Source organism: Coregonus clupeaformis, chromosome 34, assembly GCF_020615455.1.
Source record: "Coregonus clupeaformis isolate EN_2021a chromosome 34, ASM2061545v1, whole genome shotgun sequence".
Taxonomy (NCBI): domain Eukaryota; kingdom Metazoa; phylum Chordata; class Actinopteri; order Salmoniformes; family Salmonidae; genus Coregonus; species Coregonus clupeaformis.
This window is the reverse complement of record NC_059225.1, coordinates 4,751,349-4,775,432: the sequence shown is the minus strand read 5'-3', so window position 1 is coordinate 4,775,432 and position 24,084 is coordinate 4,751,349. Positions and strand designations below refer to the sequence as shown.

Sequence of the window (24,084 nt, the reverse complement as noted above, 5' to 3'; positions counted from 1 at the left end):
ATTTATAAGGCCCCCCCACAAAAAAAATAATAATAATAATAATGGTGCAATGCTATTAATGACATAAGAAACTCAATTAAATTGGGACCCTAATTATGAGTCTTCATAGGTGACTTTAAATGATGCGCCCCTCCCCCTCATTATCAACCACAGCTGTATCAAACCGGGTCTGAAACAACAATCTGAAACTTTGACTCCACAGTTTAAAAACTAGATATAGGCTAGAATAGAATAAACAACATTAAAATCGTATTTGCATGTTAAGTGTCTATCGTTCGGTATTTCTCGCAAGAATTCTAGCAAATGTGGGATGAAAGTATGAAAGAAAACCAAAGTCACTCCATCTGAATACCGACACCTCTATCGGAGCGCGCAGTGTCTCGAGCTTTTCTCGGTGACGTTAGTTACCTCCTGGCAGCCAGCAAGTCACTACCGGAGTGGAGCCGCATGAAAGATGCACAAGTAACCAAGTAGGGAAAGACAGCCAGGAGAACACTCCCATTACCGGGCACGTTAACTGTAAAAACGGAATATTTTCCTCTGTCAGAGCGGAAGAGTAGAATAGATTTTACCCCGGAGTTGGGGGTTACGTTCGCGATACTCTCCCGCAATGGATAGACTTTTAACTTGTCTTATTGCTGCGGGAAGCTTATTCCTTACAGTTCGAGGAGAAGTATTCAAAGGTAAGGCTCGTAATTTCTTGTGTAGTGTATTTTGTTTGTTGTGCAAAAACCTATTAATTTGAAGTAGCCTGGTCTAGTAGGCTATAACGGGTGCGTCGCGCTCTCTGTAGAAGAACGCATTCCGAAGTAGTCTCGAGGGCAGTCGCAGTTTCTGTAGCAGCCTGCTACTACATCTAAGTTTCCTGCCGAGGAGCCTGTGTAATGTTACCTATGCTACCATTTCATTGTTTGCCAGAGAAATTAGCTTATGGCGAGTTCGTATATGGTTGTTTAATGTCCCCTTGTCTATCAGTAAATGTTTCTATTCAAGTAGTTCAAACAGACCGACGTGCCCCAGCCCTGCGCATTTGAAACTTTTATAATGTGGTCAGCGCTGTGATACGCTATTTTACCAAATACAGTGTAGCAGAATGTCGAGATTTTCTTCCATTTTGGATTGTGGCTATAGACTACTTTGGCAAAATTGCAATTATTTCCATCATCCGTAACCACAATAGTTGTTGAAGAGTTTAATAGCTGTTAGGTGTCCCTTGACAGCTTGTTTGAAGAGGGAAATGTTCTGTGCGCTACTTTGTAAATCATTTTTTCCCCCTGATGCTATCAATTTCACGTCCGTTTCAAGTTGGGTTACTGTCAGACTGACACCGACTTGTCTGTAAAGTTTAGAGAATTTTTGAAAACCTTAGCAAAGCAAACCGTTACTTTTTATATATGCTAATCTATTTTAAGCAATCGAAGTCTAACCTAACTTCCGATACCTGCTTCTTGAATAGATGGTCATTTAGCATATTATACCTATATTATTGTAGTGTCATTGCATATTGGCAACATGCCACAGTGAAGGGCTAGGCAGTTGTGGAGAGCTATATCTACATGGATTGTTATACAGATGCTTTGATATGCTCTAGATTGCTTGTGTTTGAATGGAGGAGAGCTGCATTTCACACCTGAACTGTGGCTCATCTGAACTGCATTGGAAGCATGTAACTATGTATACATTAGGCCAACAAACACATCTGTTTTCCTTCAGTCATGCCACAGCTGGGCATACTTTTCTTACAGTAGATGTAATAATGATACTCAATGCCACACAGGGCCGGACTACCGCATTTGGGGCCCATTTTGTGATGGGTCAGAGAGAAAAATGTGCTGTTTTATAGCTAATTTTCTGCAATTCTACACAGTTTGAGGGGTGGGTCCAACCTCCAGGGGGCCTGACCTCCAGGGGGCCTCCCAAAAAACGAACCAACAATTATTTGGTTAGGGGTTGTGGGCTCTGGGGCATGTGCATGCCTGTTAGGTAATCCAGCCCTGATGCCACATGGTGTATTGTTTTTAGTTTTACATGGGAGGATGATGGTTGTTTAGTTCAATGTAGTGAAAAGTATTTTTGGTATTATTCTGAACAATGAAATCTCAGCAAATGCATTGGTTGGTGCATTTTGTTTTATTAGTCAAACATCTCTGAATGTGTTTAGCTTATTGCTCAAGATTTTATGAAGTCTGATTTAAATTTCAACACAACTTTATATGGGGCTATATAAAGTTGTGTTGAAATTTAAATTAGACTTCATAAAATCTTGAATGGGGTCAATCGGAGTAAGTTCTCACTCACATTTATATTCTAATTGATTGAGCCAGACAAATATCTATTTTTGTAACGGTTTCCATTTACTTGTGCAAAAATGATTTAATTTGATGTAATAAAAATGCACTTTTAGACAGTGTGCCCATGCTATTTATCTACATCAGTAACCAACGTTTTGTTTCTGATGTTCTGCATGTAAGTAGCCTTCCTACTGCATAACTGTCCCTATCTCTGACGCTCAATGCCTTTACTTGTAATGCCTGATGGTGGCAGCATCGTACATACCTCCACACAATGGATCTCTTGAGGCTCAGGATTTGGTCCGCAACCTCATCCAATAACTCTTTCCTCTGCCACCAATATTAAAAAGCACAAACAGGCAAATATTTGCTAAACAAATTATTTATAATGGAATGTAAATAGGCCTAACTATTTTGTTTATTTGCCAATCAGGGAGTAACAAAGCAGTGGTGGAATTACACATGTAAATGAAGAGCCTTTTTATTTAATGTAAAAATGATTGCTAACAAACTAATTAAAAAGTGGCTGCAGTTGTTATTCTCCCAAATGTTCAGTAGTTACAATCGCATTCCCCACATGTATTCCCGATCCTAGCACTGTTATTGGTGGCAACCATGCGAGGAGAGAGACATTTAAGGCGGTTGCATTGCAATTCCCTGCTTGCATCTCTCAAGTTAGTTATCCATGAAAAGTAAAACACAGGCTACCACACTTCACTTTTGTAGAAGCCCATAGACATGCACTGAATGATACACAGTAGATATGGTTGATCAGACTACAGTACATGTCAATCAAGGCAAACATATAATCAAAATGAGTTTCTTGAAGAAGTGAAGCTGAATGGTTATTCTCTTGCTTCGCTGTAAGTAGGGCTAAATTGTTAAGAGATGAATATGAGAGTTTGTGGCCTTTGCTCCACTGAGCCTTGTGTGTTTGGACTCAGCACAGGGCCTGGCTGCAGTGGCTCTAATAAATTCTGGATTTCATTATTGTGTCTTGTGTGTGACCATGAAACCCAGGATATCCTCTGTCTCTCCTAGATGGATGGATATCCCTGCACTGTTTCTTCCGTCCATTCACTGCTATAAAAAAATAAATAATTGTTGTTGTGCTGCAGACCTTTTGTTCACGCTACATAATGCTCATGGTTCTTCTTCCTTGGACCTGGCCACACAGCCTTTCTGTGAACCGTTGCTGTGTCTCTGGCCTCTTTTCAACTATCCACTTTAAAATGATTTGTCTTTAAGACAGACTCATAGAGCACCAAGTATACCCAGTCAAATATCTCTGTATAGAAACTGTAGTAGAGTTACTGGTTCTTCACATACAGCCCAGACAGATGGAGCCTCTGCTGGGCTATCTGCACCAGTGGAGAATGAAATTAAAATCTCCACCGCCATCCCAAGATGGAATAGTTGCCCTCATAATGATAATAGCACACTGTAAATAATTAACTGGCATTATTAATGTCCGCTATTGTGTTTCTGTCATACATACCCAGCTCTCCTGACACAAAGAAAGTCTTCCATGAAATTGCAAAAACCTTCACTTCAAGCTATTTAGCTTTTTTTTGCATCCTTCTGAGACTTGCTGAAGGCCTAGTGATGAATTCCTGTCTGCCTCGCCATATTTGTTGTGGCTAGTGTGCACAGAAAACATTTCCATCATTGTCCGACCCTGCATGCTCTCACTGTTTTTACCCCACAGTCCATCTCCCACTGAACCCACTGTGCTGATCGTCCTGAAAGCTGTGTCGTGGTCGTTAGGGCACGCTGCAGAAAACCATAACAAACATTTCATATTGAACAAGTTCAGGCAGTGCTTTCTTGTTTAACTCTTGTTCTTCCATTTTGTCCCTTATGAACACTACCTTGGTAGAAGTCAGGAGTCTTTATGTTTGGGCCAGGGAGGGGCCGGCCAGTGTTGTGGTTTAAAGTGATCGGGTACAGACAGTATAATTACCCATTAGATGTGACTCTGAAAGAGATGCTGAGCAAACAGGACCCTCTCTAATTAAACTCGGCCCTTCGAGAGGGAGGGGGTATAGCTGGACACACAGGGAAACGGGCAGGAAAAGTCCTGAATCAGCCAGCACGCCCATGAAGTGAGGGCAATAGAGAGGCCAGGTGGTCCAGTCAGCGATTTGCATTGCACACCCCTGTCAGGTTTAATGAACCGCTGAGATTAAAAGAAGCTCTCACATGATTTACGTATTCATAATTCCGCTGGATAATGGGATTTACTGAATTTCGCTAGAGGCCTTTGTAGGTGACTGTGTCAGTCTAGGCGCTCAGGAAAATGGCTAATGAATTCACCAAGGACAACCCCTGCCCTACTTCCAAGCCATCAGCAATCAGCGTAAGGCTGCTACTGTTACTAGGATGTTGTTACTTGGGGATAGGCTGTCCTCAGGAGGGTGTGCGTGGTTTGTTTTTTTCCTGCTTCCTTGCATGTTGTTTTTCTGGAAGAGGAACCAGGTTACAGGAAGGGGGGCAGGTGAGTAGCCCACACTGCTGCATCTCCTCCTCTCCCAGTCTCTCTGCCTTGGATATATGAGTATGACCAAAGGCAGATCTCTCCACTACTGGCACTGTGGAGTCCTCATTACGGGTCATTAACAGTTTGGGACCACGGTGTTCTTATCAGGCATGAGAGGAGTTCATTTTCCTCTGATCTAATTGTGACTAAAAGTCATTGTTGTTCCTAAAGGAAATTTGAGAAATGAACCCCCCTCTTTCTGACCCTACCGGCCCAGAGGTTTTTTAAAGGAAATGGGGTCCACCTCTGCTTTAGCATGGCCTAAACATCAGGGAATGATTCAGTGTAGGGGATCAGCATAGTTTGTCTACTGCTGCGAAATCCTTGGAGCCCCCTGAACCCTCCCAAGAAGCCACTTTTTTTATTTCTCGGGTGTGTTGTCCCCCCCATGTATTTTGTGTTATTTTGAATAGTTTCCTAACCCTGATGCCCAGCGCTAATCCCTGTCATTTCTGGCTCTGCTAAATTGGGAAGGCGTGTATATTTGCTTGGAAAGCAAGGACCATGTAGTGCCAAATAGTTTATGATGTTATAATTATTTCCCTCACTTTTCGCTCATGCCGCTGTTATTTATTGCAAAGCAAGCAGAACGGACGTTTTTGAATGGATCTTTATTAGTCATTTTAATTGGGGATGTTGAAAGGGGCAGCATAGCGTACCGGCTGGTCTTTAGCTCTGCGGCGTGATGAACTGTTTTGCTGTTGATTAGAAATTTGCCCCGTCCACCCCATTTAGCAAATGTTTGTCACATTCATCGTCCTCTTTGCCCAAGGTTCTGTCCACGTCAGAAAGGCTTAATCAGGCATCTTGTCAACAGTAAAGAGACACCGATTAGTGAGACTGATGGAAAATTACAAAATGGAACTAAATTGCCAAGCTGTGTGTGGCCTTTATGGTTTACCCTAGATTTTCATCTCGCAGTTTTTTTTTTCTGAAACATTTTCTGAAAATATTGCTAAAATTCTGCTACATGTTGACTTTATTTGAGAATCTTAATGCCTTCTGCTACAGCGCATCCTTTTTGAAGTGTTCCACCTCTTTGTCCTGGTGTCAAACGCATATCATATGACTTTAATAGTTCACAGCCTGGTCTCTAGGCCTTCGTCTTAAGCCAATTTAGGTTTACCCAGTTTTGGGCTGAGTGCCACGACCCTGTCCAGGGTGAGACTGGCTCAAGGAGGAACATTTAATGGTATTAATTGTCCCATCAGTGTGTGGTCTCACTGAAACTGTCATCTCTCTGGGGCCCACTGGAAACACCAACGGGGGTTGGGAGCAGTGAAACCAAAAACAGGCAACAGCTCTTGCTGAAGCTTTGTCGACGTGGTGTTCAAATCTGTAAAAATCTGTTGGATCTTTACTTGAGGTTTTAGCGTTTGAAATAACTAACTTTAATGCATGTAAGCCTACTCCCCACCCCCCCTGCTCTGTGGTGAATAACCTTTTTTTATTGAGCGTGCAACTGCAAGACCTCTGGCTATATTAAGACGAGGCATTGTTAAACACAGTTCATTGGAATCAAGGACCAGGTTCTCTGTTCTCGGTCTTAGCTGTCACCCTAATAATGTTTTTCCACCAGCCCTGTGACGGCAGCAAAATGTGTGTGTGTGTATATGTGTGTATATATGTGTATATATATAAACTGTAGCACGATATGGAAGAGGCGTTTTGCGCGCAAACGCCACAAGGGAAACATTGAGGTAAGAGTTTGCTGAATGTGCAAGTACAATCTTAGAGGGATACATCGATATGAGGATCACCGGCCCACTGTATTAAATAACGTTGTCGCACACAAACCGTCCTAATCTCATGGCCAGCCGGGCCTGTCTCAACACACGGTGGACTAATATTAAAAGAGGCCCATATTAAATCCAGGCCAGCACAATACAGTAAGCCAAGGGAAAATGATACGGTTTAGGAATACACCCGGCAATCAGACGACATCTCTCCACAGGTCAGAGGAATTAAGAGGTCTCCTAAATTATAATCTCAGAGGTGGGCACCAACAAAAACTCCTCAGTCGTAGCCTCCTCACCGAAGGATTGTAAGGAATTAGCATTGTGTTTAAGATGCAGATTTAACATTTACTGGAAAACACTGAAAAATGCACATATCGCATACTTTCCTCACTCCCAGTTGAGTGGATTCCTCACAGTGCAGGAAGCAGTAGGAATGCCTCTGGAAATTCTCAGAACTCCTCAAATATGTGTTCAAAGGGGAGGAATGTAAATATTTTATTGCCGTATCATAATTTCATCTTTATCATAATTATGATAATAGCTGTCCTCGGAGCTTGTCCACAAGTGCTGCCTTGCTTTATTATAATATCTGTGTGCGTTAAAGTGAGGGAGATGAAACAGAAAGCCATTAAAACACCACAGACGTTAATGGGGAGAAGTGGTTAGTGATCTGGATATGTGAACACCGCATGCTGCCCGAAGGGGACAGAACCACTCTTTACCCCCGGGAAAGGTACTTAACCTATATTGCAACTGTAAATATTCATCAGTGGGTAATGCGTTAAATGTGGAGTTAGACTCAATACATACCTAATGCCAACTCTAAGGAAATGGAGTGTGAAATGAAGTGGCTGTAAAGTGACATCGATCTTGTGACTGCAGGTTTAGGCCTATTTCCCTGCATGTATTTACATGTGTGTGTGGTCGAGACTTGGTGTTGTCATTGCTGGGCATGTTTATGAGCGTGGGTTGTGCAATGTTAACAGAACGCTTAAAATTAGAGCGGTGTGAGCCTTATAAGTGCAAAACTAGTTATGAAGTTGGGCAAAGGGCAAAATCTAAGCTGGCCAGGCCTTTCTTTTTAAAGAGATTTCATGTATTTTCTGTTGCAAATGGGAAAGTAGACTATAACCTCATGTTGATTGAGTTGATGCATGCATACTCTGTGGTCATTGTAAATAAGAATTTGTTCTTAACTGACTTGCCTAGTTAAATAAAGGGTAAATAAAAAAATCTTCCTGAAAAGTGTGTTTTGAGAAATCAAGATCGTAGCAGTGATATAGCTGCAGCAGCGTCATAGTAGGTTTAGAACAGACTTCAGCACGGAAATGCTTTTCCAAATCTCCAGCAAACCATTCATCAACTTAATCTCCATATGGATTCCAGACGTACACCCTAGAGGAAGCCAAATCATGATGAATAAGGGAACTTAGAGTGGGACATATACAGTACTGTAGTGGAAGCACTGCTAGATTCTGGACAGCTTGGCTCCTGTGGGGAAAGGGAAAGGTTTTGTTTGGCTACTGCAACTTTCTGGATTTTCCCTCCTTATACCTAACAATTTGATGACAAACTAGTCCTATTGGAGGATAGTTCTTCCAATAGAAGTCCGTGATAACCAACCCAGCTCCACCACCAGTGCATTATCTCGCTGGTGGCTCCATGAGGTTCCCTGAGAGCTCGGAAGCACGAAGTAAGTCCCCCAGAAAGAAGGAGATAAACAAGGCAAATCTCAAATGGCCCAAATCCAATTGAATCCAAGTCGGCAATCCTTGCTGCTTGGTTTTCTGATCAGTGTAAAAACACACTGTGTGGCATGGCAAACGTTTTGTTTTCATCTTTCTCAAGTTTTGCTTTCTAATCCCCTTAATCCTCCTACTAAACATGAAAACAAAGTGTGTATGGCCGGCCAGAAAAAAAACAGATTGTGAAAGTTTTTCTCAGGCCTGTTGTGCAATACTATGAGGAGATTGATGCTCTCTGGTGATTCACTAAGACGGACGACTGTTCATATGGTAGGTTGACCCTTGTTGCTGGGATATTGGAGCCTGACTGGCTGGCTGGCACGGTAGCACAGTCTTCCAGACATACAGGGGGGAGGATGGGTCTTAGATAGATATAGAGACTGCTTCAAGCCAGGCAGAGAAGGAGCTTAGCATTACAGTGGGCTGGGAGATTGGCAGATGGGGAGGCCGGCAGAGCGATACATTTACATTACATTTTAGTCATTTAGCAGACACTCTTATCCAGAGCGACTTATAGTTAGTGAGTGCATACATTTTCATACTGGCCCCCCGTGGGAAACGAACCCACAACCCTGGCGTTGCAAGCGCCATGCTCTACCAACTGAGCTACAGGGGACTATACAGTCAACGAGAGGAATAGGGTAGGAGGCAGGGAAGCCGAGCCACTGAGCCCCAGGCCTGTCCAGGTGTACTACATTAACAGGCCTGTCCAGGTGTACTACATTAACAGGCCTGTCCAGGTGTACTACATTAACAGGCCTGTCCAGGTGTACTACATTAACAGGCCTGTCCAGGTGTACTACATTAACAGGCCTGTCCAGGTGTACTACATTAACAGGCCTGTCCAGGTGTACTACATTAACAGGCCTGTCCAGGTGTACTACATTAACAGGCCTGTCAGGTGTACTACATTAACAGGCCTGTCCAGGTGTACTACATTAACAGGCCTGTCCAGGTGTACTACATTAACAGGCCTGTCCAGGGGCACTACATTAACAGGCCTGTCCAGGTGTACTACATTAACAGGCCTGTCCAGGTGTACTACATTAACAGGCCTGTCCAGGGGTACTACATTAACAGGCCTGTCCAGGTGTACTACATTAACAGGCCTGTCCAGGTGTACTGCATTAACAGGCCTGTCCAGGTGTACTACATTAACAGGCCTGTCCAGGTGTACTACATTAACAGGCCTGTCCAGGTGTACTACATTAACAGGCCTGTCCAGGTGTACTACATTAACAGGCCTGTCCAGGTGTACTACATTAACAGGCCTGTCCAGGGGCACTACATTAACAGGCCTGTCCAGGTGTACTACATTAACAGGCCTGTCCAGGTGTACTACATTAACAGGGACAGAGCCGGGAGGGCGCCTCCAGCTCAGCACTGCCAGACCTGCTGCTACAGTCATCACATCACTGCACCCCTCACTGCTCCTTCAGGACTAACCCCCTCACACCCAGCCCTGCTAAGCCTGCCACACGTCACCTCATCTGGGGTGAGCTCTCCAGCCAGGAGCCCCTTTCATGGATGTCTTGGAAGAGATATGGCACTGTGCTTTCACAGGTGTCGTGTCATCGTTCAGTGTATTTCTCATCCGGGGGGGGTTGTTGGCCTAGTGGTCTGTTGAATCGCAACCTGGCGTGTCAACAGTAAAAGCTGTTCAGAGCCAGCACAGAGTGCTGCATTAACAGCATTCTGTATCAGAGGCAATTAAGTTTGGTCTCCACTCCAGGGAGTGTTTCACTGACTTGGTAATATAGTGCAGAAACTGGGTCATTATCTCCCCCCCTTCTACACCGTGGCACCCCCCAACCCACCACCACCACCACCACCACCACCACCACCCCCTTGCCTGAAGTGTTGACACCACAGCCTCCAAAGAGAACCCAGCAGGCAGTAAACTCTCTCATCCTCACCCGATGCCCATCTAAACCCAGACAGCTCCCAACCCAACCTTTCCAGATGGGGGGGCATCAGGGGGGTAGCCTGAGGATATGTTGTTGCTAGCTTCCGCTAACTTGACTTTAACTAACTAAAACCACTGCGACCTAATAAGCCCTCTCGCTCCTCTTTCCCACACCACCCCTCTCTAACCATTTTACAGAGCTAGGTGTGCAGCAATCCAGAGGTGATTGGGCATAATCCTTTAGCATGGGGGAATATTGTGTGGCAGCGTGTGCTGCGGAGTGTTGAGATGCAGCAAGGCAAATAAGGAAGGCATGTGCTTATCTAGAATTCCCCTCACCCAGGGAGACGGAGCACTTGTTGTCAGATTTCTTAACCGTTGCTTTCAACCATGAACGGATGAAAGCATGAACGGTCTTTCACGCCTAATAGGGCAGAGACAGAGGCACGGGAGTCACCCTCCGCCCCGCCCTCCGCCCCGGCAGCCTTCATAGCCCTCTTTAGTCACCAGAGGAGAGGCAACATTAGACGGGCCGTACTGTAGGAACTCCTGGGCTCCGTCTAGCATTGCACACGCAGAAACACAGGCATGAATTAAGACACGCAGACAAATATAGATGCACAGCATACATACCTCAACGTGCACATGCCTGAACATGTACAGTGGGGAAAAAAAGTATTTAGTCAGTCACCAATTGTGCAAGTTCTCCCACTTAAAAAGAAGAGAGAGGCCTGTAATTTTCATCATAGGTACACGCCAACTATGACAGACAAAATGAGAAAAAAAATTCCAGAAAATCACATTGTAGGATTTTTTATGAATTTATTTGCAAATTATGGTGGAAAATAAGTATTTGGTCAATAACAAAAGTTTCTCAATACTTTGTTATATACCCTTTGTTGGCAATGACACAGGTCAAACGTTTTCTGTAAGTCTTCACAAGGTTTTCACACACTGTTGCTGGTATTTTTGGCCCATTCCTCCATGCAGATCTCCTCTAGAGCAGTGATGTTTTGGGGCTGTCGCTGGGCAACACGGACTTTCAACTCCTCCAAAGATTTTCTATGGGGTTGAGATCTGGAGACTGGCTAGGCCACTCCAGGACCTTGAAATGCTTCTTACGAAGCCACTCCTTCGTTTCCCGGGCGGTGATTTGGGATCATTGTCATGCTGAAAGACCCAGCCACGTTTCATCTTCAATGCCCCTTGCTGATGGAAGGAGGTTTTCACTCAAAATCTCACGATACATGGCTCCATTCATTCTTTCCTTTACACGGATCAGTCGTCATGGTCCCTTTGCAGAAAAACAGCCCCAAAGCATGATGTTTCCACCCCCATGCTTCACAGTAGGTATGGTGTTCTTTGGATGCAACTCAGCATTCTTTGTCCTCCAAACACGACGAGTTGAGTTTTTACCAAAAAGTTATATTTTGGTTTCATCTGACCATATGACATTCTCCCAATCCTCTTCTGGATCATCCAAATGCACTCTAGCAAACTTCAGACGGGCCTGGACATGTACTGGCTTAAGCAGGGGACACGTCTACCACTGCAGGATTTGAGTCCCTGGCGGCGTAGGTGTGTTACTGATGGTAGGCTTTGTTACTTTGGTCCCAGCTCTCTGCAGGTCATTCACTAGGTCCCCCTGTGTGGTTCTGGGATTTTTGCTCACCGTTCTAGTGATCATTTTGACCCCATGGGGTGAGATCTTGCGTGGAGCCCCAGATCTAGGGAGATTATCAGTGGTCTTGTATGTCTTCCATTTCCTAATAATTGCTCCCACAGTTGATTTCTTCAAACCAAGCTGCTTACCTATTGCAGATTCAGTCTTCCCAGCCTGGTGCAGGTCTACAATTTTGTTTCTGGTGTCCTTTGACAGCTCTTTGGTCTTGGCCATAGTGGAGTTTGGAGTGTGACTGTTTGAGGTTGTGGACAGGTGTCATTTATACTGATAACAAGTTCAAACAGGTGCCATTAATACAGGTAATGAGTGGAGGACAGAGGAGCCTCTTAAAGAAGAAGTTACAGGTCTGTGAGAGCCAGAAATCTTGCTTGTTTGTGGGTGACCAAATACTTATTTTCCACCATAATTTGCAAATAAATTCATTAAAAATCCTACAATGTGATTTTCTGGATTTTCTTTTCTCAATTTGTCTGTCATAGTTGACGTGTACCTATGATGAAAATTACAGGCCTCTCTCATCTTTTTAAGTGGGAGAACTTGCACAATTGGTGGCTGACTAAATACTTTTTTGCCCCACTGTATGCCCAACCACACACACTTACACTGACGCTCCGACACTCTGCTCAATACATTATTCAGGTACCTCTAAGCCCTGGCTGACGGAATGTGACAAACATTTCAAGCACCCTCTATTCTAACCCACCGCCCCCTCACTCCCACCACCACCCCCTTTCACCAGGATACAGCAGTATAACATTCCACCCCGGTCTTCTCCCCATCCTACACCCCCCAAGCTCAACCCCCACGGCCCCCTGGGACCATTTACTCCCTCATAACCCTGTGCACCCCTCCCTCCCTCCTCCAGGCCCTTTCCCTCCCTCCCTCCCTCCCTCCCTCCTCCAGGCCCTCTACCTACCTCCCTCCCTCCTCCAGGCCCTCTACCTACCTCCCTCCCTCCTCCAGGCCCTCTACCTCCTTCCCTCCCTCCCTCCCTCCCTCCCTCCTCCAGGCCCTCTACCTACCTCCCTCCCTCCTCCAGGCCCTCTACCTCCTTCCCTCCCTCCCTCCTCCAGGCCCTCTACCTCCTTCCCTCCCTCCCTCCTCCCTCCTCCAGGCCCTCTACCTCCCTCCCTCCCTCCCTCCCTCCTCCAGGCCCTCTACCTACCTCCCTCCCTCCTCCAGGCCCTATATCTCCCTCCCTCCCTCCTCCAGGCCCTCTACCTACCTCCCTCCCTCCTCCCAGGCCCTATACCTCCCTCCCTCCCTCCTCCAGGCCCTCTACCTACCTCCTCCCTCCTACAGGCCCTCTACCTCCCTCCCTCCTCCAGGCCCTCTACCTACCTCCCTACCTCCCTCCCTCCTCCAGGCCCTCTGCCTCCCTCCCTCCCTCCCCTCCTCCAGGCCCTCTACCTCCCTCCCTCCCTCCCCTCCTCCCAGGCCCTCTACCTCCCTCCCTCCCCTCCTCCCAGGCCCTCTACCTCCTTCCCTCCCTCCCTCCCTCCCTCCTCCCAGGCCCTCTACCTCCTTCCCTCCCTCCCTCCTCCCTCCCTCCCTCCCTCCCTCCCTCCCTCCTCCAGGCCCTCTACCTACCTCCCTCCCTCCTCCAGGCCCTCTACCTACCTCCCTCCCTCCTCCAGGCCCTCTACCTCCTTCCCTCCCTCTCTCCTCCAGGCCCTCTACCTCCTTCCCTCCCTCTCTCCTCCAGGCCCTCTACCTACCTCCCTCCCTCCCTCCTCCAGGCCCTATACCTCCCTCCCTCCCTCCTCCAGGCCCTCTACCTACCTCCCTCCCTCCTCCAGGCCCTCTACCTCCCTCCCTCCTCCAGGCCCTCTACCTACCTCCCTACCTCCCTCCCTCCTCCAGGCCCTCTACCTCCCTCCCTCCCTCCCCTCCTCAGGCCCTCTACCTCCCTCCCTCCCTCCCCTCCTCCCAGGCCCTCTACCTCCCTCCCTCCCCTCCTCCAGGCCCTCTACCTCCCCCCCTCCCTCAATCCTCCCAGGCCCCCTCCCTCCTTCCCTCCCTCCATCCTCCAGGCCCCCTCCCTCCTTCCCTCCCTCCCTCCTCCAGGCCCTCTCCCTCCAGTGAGTTGTGTGTATGTGTGGAGGTCTCTCTCTCCCTCTTTCCTTCCTCGCCGCAGCTCCTGTTAAAGCTCTTAGCGAGGTGCAAAGGCCTAGACATCGATAGGCTCAGGCATCAGGCGCTCACTCGCTCTCTCTCTCTCGTTCTCTCCGTCTCACGTTCTCTCTCTCTTTCACTCTCCAGGCCATGTGTCTCTCCTCTCCGTTCTCTAGTAAAAGTCCTACTCCTCTTTCTTCTCCAGTTCACATTCATTTCTCTCATCTTAATCCTGCTCTTAAGCTCCTGGGTGGTGGAGAAAATCCCCGGGCGGCTTGCTCTCCCTTTCACCTGACCATCATAAGACCTTAGAACACGCCGCTGCCCCCACCCCCTCCCTTCTAACAGGGAGACTGGGCTGTTTTCCTACAGACTTCAGGCTTGGCGTGAGATCGTAGTGGCATTAGAGCAATGGATGTTTCTTGATGTCTCACTTTTCGAATGTAAACATAATCTTCCGCCTGACACATTGTGGAAGAATGTTGAGCATGAAGCAACGTAATCATACAAATACCACCTTGGATAATTTGAATGGTTATATAATCAATGTTTAATGGCGGTACACAGACGTTCTATATGCTTTTAGAAGCTTGTTTTGCATATAGTTAGACAGTTGGCAATAAGAGGCCATGTTAACCCTGCATAGGTCTCCTAAAATAACCTCTGATGATATCAAATAGCCTAGTGTCTAGGCCTACGTCTCTCAGTGCAATCGCTTTGCATAGTTTCCTCCATGTCGTGTACTAGCCAGGCAGTTCAACACTCCACTCTCCTCTGCTGTGATTTAGATCATGCTGTCCCAGCCACAGATAGCTGTCCTGTTATATACCACACTGACTGTAGCTTTAAAACAGATGCGTGAGTCGTCGGGGAGAATACGCTGACGCCTTAATGAAACTGTGCCACGGCTAATTGCTGCCAGGGGGCCGGCGGGTACCTTCGGAGAGGCTGGCACCATGCCACCCAGAGTGGCAGCAGACAATGGCACTGCCACTTCCCTGAGTGCCCTTCACCCTGGCAGCTCTAATTGTTCCTCTTTATTGGTCTCTGTGTGGCGTGGCGTGGCGTGGCAGGGACATGTGAGGCTACACGCCTTCACCCGCTTTTTCACGGGGGCAGTTCCCGCTATCGCCCATGCCATCACCCTAAACCCCCACCCTCTCCATCCCCGAGTCACAGTGGAACACATTTTGGCAGGCCACCATGTCATCCTGACATGTAAATTGCCAAGGGGATGCGTGGCGTCAGGGAAATGGAGAGAGGGACAGTACGGTACTTATGCTGCCCGCTGCACAGAGGAAAGAAAGAGCTCTGAAAGAGAAGGGCAGCATTCGAGAGTTCATTTTCTTCCCTTCCATTTTGTGGGAACATAATAACGGACAGGTCTGTTATTACTGCCGCAGTATGATCTGAACGCTGCCACACTTGATGACCGGTTGGGACTATAGAGGCTGAGGAGCTGGTGTTCTGTTCATCCCATCTGCTTGAATGAGTTGAGGTCACACAGACGCTCCTTTCCCTGAGTCAATACTCTCTCTACATACCTATTGATTAGCATGTCTTGTTGTAATGATTAATCCCAGCAGGATGTTTGGAGCGCTATGCTACAGGGAGAAGCATAATGTCTGGGTGGTTCATGAGGTCTGGAAGGGTCTACATTTACATTTGAGTCATTTAGCAGACTCTCTTCTCCAGAGCGATTTACAGTTAGTGCATTTTTTTTTTTTTTTCATACTGGCCCCCTGTGGGAATCGAACCCACAACCCTGGCGTTGCAAATGCCATGCTCTACCAACTGAGCTACTGCCGGCCATTCCCTCCCCTACCCTGGACGACGCTGGGCCAATTGTGCCCCGCCCCATGGGTCTCCCGGTCGCGGCCGGCTACGACAGAGCCTGGATTCGAACCAGGATCTCTAGTGGCACAGCCTTAGACCACTGCGCCACTCGGGAGTGTACCATGTAGGACTAGTAGCACAGACACATTGCTGTGTGTGTGTGTGTGTGTGTGTGAGATTGCGATCTGACTCTGAGAAATAAAACAATCCATTAGGGAGTGGTAATCTCAAAGAGCACATTTCTCTTGTCCTGGCTTCTCGGCTATGTCTGTCTAAACTACCCAATCAGAGGCCTCCGTTCTTTTTATCTCAACTCCCAGAGCCTTCATGTCAGTCAGCGACTCCACCGACTTCATAACCCTTTATTTTATTTTCATTTCTTTATTTTCCTTTCTTTATTTTCCTTTCTTTCTTTTCCTTTCTTTCTTTCTTTCTTTCTTTCTTTCTTTCTTTCTTTCTTTCTTTCTTTCTTTCTTTCTTTCTTTCTTTCTTTCTTTCTTTCTTTCTTTCTTTCTTTCTTTCTTTCTTTCTTTCTTTCTTTCTTTCTTTCTTTCTTTCTTTCTTTCTTTCTTTCTTTCTTTCTTTCTTTCTTTCTTTCTTTCTTTCTTTCTTTCTTTCTTTCTTTCTTTCTTTCTTTTCTCTTTCTTTCTTTCTTTCTTTCTTTCTTTCTTTTCTTTCTTTCTTTCTTTCTTTCTTTCTTTCTTTCTTTCTTTCTTTCTTTCTTTCTTTCTTTCTTTCTTTCTTTCTTTCTTTCTTTCTTTCTTTCTTTCTTTCTTTCTTTCTTTCTTTCTTTCTTTCTTTCTTTCTTTCTTTCTTTCTTTCTTTCTTTCTTTCTTTCTTTCTTTCTTTCTTTTCTTTCTTTCTTTCTTTCTTTCTTTCTTTCTTTCTTTCTTTCTTTCTTTCTTTCTTTCTTTCTTTCTTTCTTTCTTTCTTTCTTTCTTTCTTTCTTTCTTTCTTTCTTTCTTTCTTTCTTTCTTTCTTTTTCTTTCTTTCTTTCTTTCTTTCTTTCTTTCTTTCTTTCTTTCTTTCTTTCTTTCTTTCTTTCTTTCTTTCTTTCTTTCTTTCTTTCTTTCTTTCTTTCTTTCTTTCTTTCTTTCTTTCTTTCTTTCTTTCTTTCTTTCTTTCTTTCTTTCTTTCTTTCTTTCTTTCTTTCTTTCTTTCTTTCTTTCTTTCTTTCTTTCTTTCTTTCTTTCTTTCTTTCTTTCTTTCTTTCTTTCTTTCTTTCTTTCTTTCTTTCTTTCTTTCTTTCTTTCTTTCTTTCTTTCTTTCTTTCTTTCTTTCTTTCTTTCTTTCTTTCTTTCTTTCTTTCTCTTTCTTTCTTTCTTTCTTTCTTTCTTTCTTTCTTTCTTTCTTTCTTTCTTTCTTTCTTTCTTTCTTTCTTTCTTTCTTTCTTTCTTTCTTTCTTTCTTTCTTTCTTTCTTTCTTTCTTTCTTTCTTTCTTTCTTTCTTTCTTTCTTTCTTTCTTTCTTTCTTTCTTTCTTTCTTTCTTTCTTTCTTTCTTTCTTTCTTTCTTTCTTTCTTTCTTTCTTTCTTTCTTTCTTTCTTTCTTTCTTTCTTTCTTTCTTTCTTTCTTTCTTTCTTTCTTTCTTTCTTTCTTTCTTTCTTTCTTTCTTTCTTTCTTTCTTTCTTTCTTTCTTTCTTTCTTTCTTTCTTTCTTTCTTTCTTTCTTTCTTTCTTTCTTTCTTTCTTTCTTTCTTTCTTTCTTTCTTTCTTTCTTTCTTTCTTTCTTCTTTCTTTCTTTCTTTCTTTCTTTTCTTTCTTTCTTTCTTTCTTTCTTTCTTTCTTTCTTTCTTTCTTTCTTTCTTTCTTTCTTTCTTTCTTTCTTTCTTTCTTTCTTTCTTTCTTTCTTTCTTTCTTTCTTTCTTTCTTTCTTTCTTTCTTTCTTTCTTTCTTTCTTTCTTTCTTTCTTTCTTTCTTTCTTTCTTTCTTTCTTTCTTTCTTTCTTTCTTTCTTTCTTTCTTTCTTTCTTTCTTTCTTTCTTTCTTTCTTTCTTTCTTTCTTTCTTTCTTTCTTTCTTTCTGCCCAAAGGTTGTCACAATGCAGGCATCCATTTACCTCCAGCCCCTCCAACAATACTCATACCAGGCAGGTCCTCAATGGATCCACAGGGGAGGAGACCTTCCAGCTGCGGTACTTCCCGGGTAGAGAGACTGTGACCGAGGTCTTTGGTGCATCTGACCCCCCCCCCCCTCTGCCTGCTGGCCTTCTGTGATGACCTTTTCCTAGCTGCTACACCAGGGGAATATCACTTCTCTCTCCCCCCTCCAAACAAAGCAGGAGATAGAGGACTCCACACCGCACCCGTGTTTTCATCATGGAAGCCAGAGGTGTCATGCATGACCTTTTCCGGACTGGGTGTGTGTGTGTGTGTGAGAGCACATTCACGTAGCATTTTCCCACCTGGTGTGTGCCTGTCATCTATCATCCCCCCAACACACACACTCCTTTGATCTTTAGAGCGGGTGGCTTTCAGATCCATCCTCTGGCATTACAGTGGATGACACATTCAGTCAGCCAGCATGGAGCAGCGTGAATACACAACTCAGACTATTAAAGCACAGCTGGTTAGTCCCACTTTACAAAAGTCACTACTCACTGCTGCTTCGTAGCTCGCCCAGAAGACTCTCCCCTAGTGGTGGTGGGTGTGTCAGCACTTGCGACATCTCTGGCTCCTCTTGTCATAGTTTCCAGCCACACAGGAAGTGGCAGGGAGAAAGGGCAGGGCGCTGATTGGTCCATCCTGCGTTTCCTGGTGAGGTCAGTGTGATCTGGTTGGGCGGCAGAGCCAGGGCAGGGGGAGACACAGGAAGCTGAGCCAAAGGAAACAGAAACAGAGATCACATCAGACCATTAGACATGAGCTCATCGGGTGGGAGAGTAGAGTGGTTAACAGTCACTCCCAGGCGTAAACATGGCCCTATTATTTCATATCTGCGTTTCCTTTTGATGGAATGAATCCTTAAACTAGCTTTATTAAACCGTCCCACACTAGTTCAACTTTTATGTTTTACTGGCATCCCATTCTCCTGTCGGTCGCCACCATGCAATGCCTGCTGGGAGTTTTTATATTTTATATGTGGCAGCTGGCAATACCTCCAATTAGGCTTACATCAGAAATATCGGAAAATATGTTTTATGTGATTGTACATTTTGTGCTTTGTGACCTTAATTCGGTGAAGCACAACTGAATTTGAGAGGGAGAGGCCTTGACGGAAAGGAAAGGCTGTCACTAAATCTCCCCACAATCTAGTGAAGCACTAAAAACATGACATCCAAGTCCCACTGAATCTTATTTCATATCGATTAGGACCTGCCGCAGTCCTCAGCTGTTAAAATCCAGGATTTATGATGATTCAGCCCTGTGCTGCAGCAGGAGTACAAGATCCTAGAGGAGGAAGGAGAGAAAGTCCTTTCTAGGTTCTTGTCCTCGTTCTCTCTCTCTTTTCTGCCCACTGCCTTCTCTCTCGCCCCCCTACTATTTCACTGGGCATTGCGTATACTCACTTCTTAATCCCCACTGATGCGTATCAAAATGCCAAGATTGTGCAAAGCTGTCAAGGCAAAGGGTGGCTAGTTGAAGAATCTCAAATTTAACATACATTTTGATATGTTTAACACTTTTTTTGGTTACTACATGATTCCATATGTTATTTCATAGTTTTGATGTCTTCACTATTATTCTACAATGTAGAAAATAGTAAAAATAAAGAAAACCCTTGAATGAGTAGCTGTTCTAAAACATTTCACCGGTAGTGTTTTCACAGCCTAGTGTATTCACAGCCTAGTTTTAGAGGAATATAATCTGTGGGCAGCAACAGCGCACAGCTCTCCATTGGTTATTCCATGGAGCAGTTCAGATGGGTAGGAAAGGAACGAGATGGGTAGGAAAGGAGTTTCAATTGATGATATCTACCAGTAAATGCTAACTAAGGCAACGATGGTATGCAAACCAGGTATTCAAAAATGTTGGTCCGAAGTCTTGGTTGAATCTTTGTGATGCGCAGTTCAGTCATCATGCGCTGTTTGAATGAACATTGCTAAAGGCTTTCCCAAAAAATCCTTCCCAATTTAAATGTTGACTCCAAGGTAGGCCTGGCAGAATGATATCATGATGATTTGTCTCAATCGGGAGGGCATTTGTTTTGCATACTATGCCATCACATGTAGGACATTGAACAGTACAGAAACACTGCTAGCCAAAAGGTCTCCTGCTAGGTGTGCAATTGAATTAAAGTGCAACTATTTTTCCCAGACCTACGAAATGGTCTCATGATGTGGTTTAAGCATTGTTGTGGACTTGGAACATCACTTTTTTTATTTGTGTGTGTGTATATATATATATATATATATATATATATATATATATATATATACACTGCTCAAAAAAATAAAGGGAACACTTAAACAACACAATGTAACTCCAAGTCAATCACACTTCTGTGAAATCAAACTGTCCACTTAGGAAGCAACACTGATTGACAATACATTTCACATGCTGTTGTGCAAATGGTATAGACAACAGGTGGAAATTATAGGCAATTAGCAAGACACCCCCAATAAAGGAGTGGTTCTGCAGGTGGTGACCACAGACCACTTCTCAGTTCCTATGCTTCCTGGCTGATGTTTTGGTCACTTTTGAATGGTGGCGGTGCTTTCACTCTAGTGGTAGCATGAGATGGAGTCTACAACCCACACAAGTGGCTCAGGTAGTGCAGCTCATCCAGGATGGCACATCAATGCGAGCTGTGGCAAGAAGGTTTGCTGTGTCTGTCAGCGTAGTGTCCAGAGCATGGAGGCGCTACCAGGAGACAGGCCAGTACATCAGGATACGTGGAGGAGGCCGTAGGAGGGCAACAACCCAGCAGCAGGACCGCTACCTCCGCCTTTGTGCAAGGAGGAGCAGGAGGAGCACTGCCAGAGCCCTGCAAAATGACCTCCAGCAGGCCACAAATGTGCATGTGTCTGCTCAAACGGTCAGAAACAGACTCCATGAGGGTGGTATGAGGGCCCGACGTCCACAGGTGGGGTTGTGCTTACAGCACAACACCGTGCAGGACGTTTGGCATTTGCCAGAGAACACCAAGATTGGCAAATTCGCCACTGGCGCCCTGTGCTCTTCACAGATGAAAGCAGGTTCACACTGAGCACATGTGACAGACGTGACAGAGTCTGGAGACGCTGTGGAGAACGTTCTGCTGCCTGCAACATCCTCCAGCATGACCGGTTTGGCGGTGGGTCAGTCATGGTGTGGGGTGGCATTTCTTTGGGGGGCCGCACAGCCCTCCATGTGCTCGCCAGAGATAGCCTGACTGCCATTACGTACCGAGATGAGATCCTCAGACCCCTTGTGAGACCATATGCTGGTGCGGTTGGCCCTGGGTTCCTCCTAATGCAAGACAATGCTAGACCTCATGTGGCTGGAGTGTCAGCAGTTCCTGCAAGAGGAAGGCATTGATGCTATGGACCGCCTGTTCCCCAGACATGAATCCAATTGAGCACATCTGGGACATCATGTCTCGCTCCATCCACCAACGCCACGTTGCACCACAGACTGTCCAGGAGTTGGCGGATGCTTTAGTCCAGGTCTGGGAGGAGATCCCTCAGGAGACCATCCGCCACCTCATCAGGAGCATGCCCAGGCGTTGTAGGGAGGTCATACAGGCACGTGGAGGCCACACACACTACTGAGCCTCATTTTGACTTGTTTTAAGGACATTACATCAAAGTTGGATCAGCCTGTAGTGTGGTTTTCCACTTTAATTTTGAGTGTGACTCCAAATCCAGACCTTCATGGGTTGATAAATTTGATTTCCATTGATAATTTTTGTGTGATTTTGTTGTCAGCACATGCAACTATGTAAAGAAAAAAGTATTTAATAAGATTATTTCATTCATTCAGATCTAGGATGTGTTATTTTAGTGTTCCCTTTATTTTTTTGAGCAGTGTGTGTGTGTGTGTGTGTTTTATATATATATATACATACACACACACACACACACACACACACAGTGGGGAGAACAAGTATTTGATACACTGCCGATTTTGCAGGTTTTCCTACTTACAAAGCATGTAGAGGTCTGTAATTTTTATCATAGGTACACTTCAACTGTGAGTGACGGAATGTAAAACAAAAATCCAGAAAATCACATTGTATGATTTTAAAGTAATTAATTTGCATTTTATTGCATGACATAAGTATTTGATCACCTACCAACCAGTAAGAATTCCGGCTCTCACAGACCTGTTCGTTTTTCTTTAAGAAGCCCTCCTGTTCTCCACTCATTACCTGTATTAACTGCACCTGTTTGAACTCGTTACCTGTATAAAAGACACCTGTCCACACACTCAATCAAACAGACTCCAACCTCTCCACAATGGCCAAGACCAGAGAGCTGTGTAAGGACATCAGGGATAAAATTGTAGACCTGCACAAGGCTGGGATGGGCTACAGGACAATAGGCAAGCAGCTTGGTGAGAAGGCAACAACTGTTGGCGCAATTATTAGAAAAATGGAAGAAGTTCAAGATGACGGTCAATTACCCTCGGTCTGGGGCTCCATGCAAGATCTCACCTCGTGGGGCATCAATGATCATGAGGAAGGTGAGGGATCAGCCCAGAACTACACGGCAGGACCTGGTCAATGACCTGAAGAGAGCTGGGACCACAGTCTCAAAGAAAACCATTAGTAACACACTACGCCGTCATGGATTAAAATCCTGCAGCGCACGCAAGGTCCCCCTGCTCAAGCCAGCGCATGTCCAGGCCCGTCTGAAGTTGGCCAATGACCATCTGGATGATCAAGGGGAGGAATGGGAGAAGGTCATGTGGTCTGATGAGACGAAAATAGAGCTTTTTGGTCTAAATTCCACTCGCCGTGTTTGGAGGAAGAAGAAGGATGAGTACAACACCATCCCAACCATGAAGCATGGAGGTGGAAACATCATTCTTTGGGGATGCTTTTCTGCAAAGGGGACAGGACGACTGCACCGTATTGAGGGGAGGATGGATGGGGCCATGTATCGCGAGATCTTGGCCAACAACCTCCTTCCCTCAGTAAGAGCATTGAAGATGGGTCGTGGCTGGGTCTTCCAGCATGACAACGACCCGAAACACACAGCCAGGGCAACTAAGGATTGGCTCCGTAAGAAGCATCTCAAGGTCCTGGAGTGGCCTAGCCAGTCTCCAGACCTGAACCCAATAGAAAATATTTGGAGGGAGCTGAAAGTCCGTATTGCCCAGCGACAGCCCCGAAACCTGAAGGATCTGGAGAAGGTCTGTATGGAGGAGTGGACCAAAACCTGGTCAAGACCTACAGGAAACGTATGATCTCTGTAATTGCAAACAAAGGTTTCTGTACCAAATATTAAGTTCTGCTTTTCTGATGTATCAAATACTTATGTCATGCAATAAAATGCAAATTAATTACTTAAAAATCATACAATGTGATTTTCTGGATTTTTGTTTTAGATTCCGTCTCTTACAGATCTCTACATGCTTTGTAAGTAGGAAAACCTGCAAAATCGAAAGTGTGTCAAATACTTGTTCTCCCCACTGTGTGTGTGTGTGTGTATATGTATGTATATATGTATATATATATATATATATATATATATATATTTAAAAAAGTGGTATTTGGACAGTGAAAACCTGATGATATAAATATATAAGAAATCTCAAACTAAAGGAAAACTGAATTTTTCCCATAGTGCACTGTACTACTGTCTTATCAATCCTGTTGCCAAGCCACTTTACCCCTACCTACATGTACAGTACATAGCTTCAGCTTAATTTGTTGCCGTATTGATTAGACCTTGTGTACTTGAGGCTGCAGGACCCTATGCTCGTAGTGTGCACTCCTGTAGGACCCTATGCTCGTAGTGTGCACTCCTGTAGGACCCTATGCTCGTAGTGTGCACTCCTGTAGGACCTAGTGTGTTGTTCGCAGCAGGGAGGGGGTGGGAACGATTCCTGTGGGAGGAGTTTATGACCAAGTAGGCCAATGAGTCGGGTCAGTTAGTCCCAGCGGACTGTTTTCTATAAACCCCATCTCTCTTTTTAATCGACCCACCGTACTCCACCGAGAGGCGTGAGGTACTAAAAACCCTGAATCAGCTAATTCATATTATCCATCACTAGGTTGAATTGCCAGCTATAATATCTAAAAATAGTTTTTTATCTTTGTCGTAACATTTGCATGCCGTCGTGTCTACCCACATCTCTGGAAGCAT

General features: G+C 45.0%; 1 protein-coding gene across 1 annotated transcript in view; it reads left to right on the top strand.

Moving 5' to 3' along the window:
• Positions 1 to 360: 360 nt before the first annotated feature.
• Positions 361 to 24,084, top strand: part of LOC121549658 (receptor-type tyrosine-protein phosphatase mu-like) — a 294,543-nt gene continuing 270,819 nt past the window's right edge. Inside the window, exon 1 of the mRNA XM_045210375.1 lies at positions 361 to 683. Within this exon, the coding sequence (XP_045066310.1) occupies positions 611 to 683 (73 nt within the window). The 5' untranslated portion in view covers positions 361 to 610. The remainder of the gene's footprint in view (positions 684 to 24,084) is intronic.